A 3,581-nucleotide genomic window follows, 5' to 3' on the forward strand; every position below is an offset into this window, starting at 1 on the left:
GAGCTCCTCCCGAAGTGGATGGTGTGGCTGCCATCCCACCTTGGACCACCACGGAGCGCAACAATGCCAATTGCTCCTCGAGCTCCTTCATCCTCCCCATCATCTTATCCATTTCCGCCCGTAGGAAATGGTTCTCCTCCTTAATGGCAGCATTCTCCTCGGAATGGGCGTGCCTAAGTGACCCTATCTCACTTGCTAGTTTATCGACGGCAGAGTCGAGGGCACCTTGCATCTCCTCTCGGAACTCTTCCATCCCAGAACCGAGTTCCTCTATGCGGGTGTCCACTTCCTCGAACTTTTCCTCCTCCTCGATCAAGACTAGCTCCACCTTCGCAAGACGGGTCTCCAAATCTCCGAGCTCCTCCCTAGCTCGTGTAGGCTCCCTAGATTTGCCCCTTCCTTTCCTTTTACAGCCGCCTTGCTCCTCCACCATTGGAGCAACTCCCCCAGCAATCACCTCGCTTGGATCGGACATCTTTCCTCCAATCAAGCAAACCAACGCTCTGATACCACTTGTCACGGACTAAGTGTTTCACTACCCAAAATACACACTTAAACCGTGCGGCACTTAGCTCCCCTAGCTAAGTTCAGCCTTACTCCTTGCTCAAAACAAGAGCAATTGGGTGATTGTGGCAACGGAAGCTTAGTTGTGTGAGAAAGTGTTGGCTAAGCTCAAAGGAGAATGATGATGGAAGGAAGAAATTTGTATTGCTCAAAGAAAGCTTTACAAGGCTTTGAACACTCTTTGGTATCTCACTTTCTCACTTGTTATGTTCTTGTATCACTTCTATGTCCAAATGAATTGCCTAAGTGGCTATTTATAGGCATCCCACCTCCTTAATGTGTGGTGGAGATGCATTCTCCAATGTGTGGCTAAGATTCACTCTCTAGAACTTTCAGGGACTTTTTGGTAATTTCTCACCCTGCAGAGAATTCTGGACATGGTGGCTGAGTTGCCTGTGGGACCCACTTGGCTGGGTTGAATCTGCTGGCCAACCAGTTTCTGGAAGGTTCTGGGCTGTTTTGGCCAATTCTGGCCAATTCTGGGCGCTACTGGCCCGTTCTGGGCGCTACTGGCCCGTTCTGGTGCCTTCTGGAATTTTCGTAGGCCAACCAGACTCCCCTGGAATTTTCGTTGGCCAACCAGAACATCCTGGCAGCTTCCCGCGCGCCCCAGCTGCTTCTGGAAGCTGCGCGCGTCTTCCAGCCCGTTCCGCCAATTGGACCTCGCCTGGCATGGATCCGTAGGCCAACCAGTCTTCCGTAGGCCAACCGTATCCGTAGGCCAACCAGCTCCGTAGGCCAACCACGCCCGCTGGCCAACCACGCCCGCTGGCCAACCACGCTCCGCTGGCCAACCACGCCCGCTGGCCAACCACGAATCTGCCAACTGCCCATTGGCCAGCCAACTGCCTGCCCCGCAGCTGCTGCCACCAATCGCCCCTTGGCACCCCATAGGGCTGTCCCTCCATTCTTCCTTCACAAAACTCTTTGGATTTTAGGGAGGCATGGGAAGAGTCGTGACACAGGATTGGGTAATTTGCGCGCCTGCTGCCTTCCTTGTGTCACGTACCGAAGGTGACACACCCACGATCTCCCCAAAATTGTGTGGTCGTAGGCCTATGGGAGTGGCTAAACGACCCAAGGAGTTAAATTGCCCAAGGAATGAAGGGACGGGCCAATCGGTGGAGAAAAACAGCAGACGGGCTGCTGGATTGGCCAATTCTGCCAACGGGGCAATTCTGCCAGCAGTGGGCGTCAGGGGCAGCGGGCTGGCACACAGGCAGTTGGCAAGGCGTGGTAGGCCTACGGGAGCCAACTGGGCCTGCGGGGTGTGCAGGAGCTGCGGGGCGTGCAGGAGCTGCAGGACGCACAGGGGGTGCGGGGCGCTGTGGCAACGGGCCCGTGGGACGCCTACTGGCGCGGGGCGCTGCGGGGCGCGCAACGGGGGCGCGACACGCAGGACGCGCAGGCACAGCTGCGGGGCGCGCGGGGCAGGCGCGCAAGGCAGGCGCGTGCTGGGAGCGCAGGCGGGCGCGCGCGAGGATCGGGCTATCGCTGGTTGGCCTACGGAGCAAATTGGCCCACAGCGATGGTTGGCCTGCGGAGCAAGGCAGAGCGAGGTTCGAATCTGCCAGCGACGGGAAGGCTCGGGGACGTGCTGGAAGGCGCGGGAAGGTTCCAGAAGCATCGGGGGCGCGCGAGAAGGTGCCAGGAGAGTCTGGTTGGCCAACGAAAATTCCAGGGGAGTCTGGTTGGCCTACGAAAATTCCAGAAGGCACCAGAACGGGCCAGTAGCGCCCAGAACAGGCTGGAACAGCCCAGAAGGTTCCAGAAATCTGCAGGGGCAGCAGATTTCTGTCCAGCAGCAGGGGGTCCACGAGCTGGTTGGCCAGCTGAATCCAGAAGCTTCCCAGGGGTGTGAAATTACCATTTAGTCCCTGAAACTTCTGGAAGGCAAATTCTGGCCACACATTTGGGAGGGCTTTTCCACCACATATTGAGGAGGTGGAATGCCTATAAATAGGGGTGCTGGGGCATTTGTCCAGCACCATACCAAGAGCTTTGAGAGCAATCCTTGAGAGCTATTGAGAGCACTCTCTTGTACACAAGTGAGCCATTCTTGTGAGAGAGTTTGAGAGCACTTGTACATAGCTTGAGGTTGTAATCCCACAACATATTTAATTGAGTGTTTTGGCTATTGTTTGCCAACTCTTTGGCTTGTTCTTTCTTAAGCTTCCGCTACGCATATCTCTATCGCCTAAGTTGGCATATTTGGGTAAGGCTGACTAGTATTCTCAAGCTTGGGGTGAGTTTACTAGTGCCGCACGGGTGCTTTAATTGGGGTGAAGCATTGTGCCCGTGACAGTTGGTATCAGAGCTAGTTGAGCCTGATTCAACCTATTCCTGCTGCAAACTTCTCTTGGGGAAGTGAAGTTTGTGTTATAGCCGCGTTGGGAAGACACTCTTGGTTGGGAGAAGTGGGAATTATCTCCACCGAAGTAAGGGGTCTTTGGTGAGGATAAGCAAGCTATTTGGATAGCGTTCTTGCCGAAGGGTCGTGCTAGCGAGTTCGTGCAAGTTGGGAAAGCGCTGTTCATTGTACAAGTGTCAAGAATGTCTGGCAGCAGTGGTATGGAGACCACCACCAGTTCGCAACCCTCAAGGGAAGGGAGGGGCCGTAGGGAGAAGTCCCGTGATATACTTGCCGCATTGGAGGAAAGGCTGGCAAGGGTGGAAGCCGCTATGTCCGAGCATAGGGGGAAGTGTGAGGACATGGACCTTCGCATTTCTGAGCTCGAGTCCAAGGGGGACGTGGATGAGCTAAGGGACGAGTTTATGTCGAAGCTAAGGTCTTGGGCAAGAAAATCAAGGCCATGGTAGACACAGGGGCAGAGAAAGTCTACATGGATAAGGGTCTTGCTGAGGAGATAGGGCTTTCATATAGCAAGCACAAGGGCTATGTGAAAGGCTTTGATCAACACAAGGTCTCAATTGCTGGAGTTGCACGAGGTGTTGATCTTGGCATTGGGGACTTCCGAGGTAAGACCGACATTGTGATCGTGCCTTTGGAGGAGAAG

The 3,581-nt window shown here is 54.8% G+C and overlaps 1 protein-coding gene across 1 annotated transcript in view; it reads right to left on the minus strand.

Moving 5' to 3' along the window:
* The window catches only part of LOC122722608, a 2,268-nt gene extending 1,793 nt beyond the window's left edge, over positions 1–475 (minus strand). The window contains exon 1 of the mRNA XM_043953719.1: positions 1–475. This exon is cut by the window's left edge and continues 1,793 nt beyond it. Coding sequence (XP_043809654.1) covers positions 1–475 — 475 coding nt within the window.
* Positions 476–3,581: the final 3,106 nt, after the last annotated feature.

Source organism: Manihot esculenta, unplaced genomic scaffold (assembly GCF_001659605.2).
Source record: "Manihot esculenta cultivar AM560-2 unplaced genomic scaffold, M.esculenta_v8 Scaffold64, whole genome shotgun sequence".
Lineage (NCBI taxonomy): Eukaryota > Viridiplantae > Streptophyta > Magnoliopsida > Malpighiales > Euphorbiaceae > Manihot > Manihot esculenta.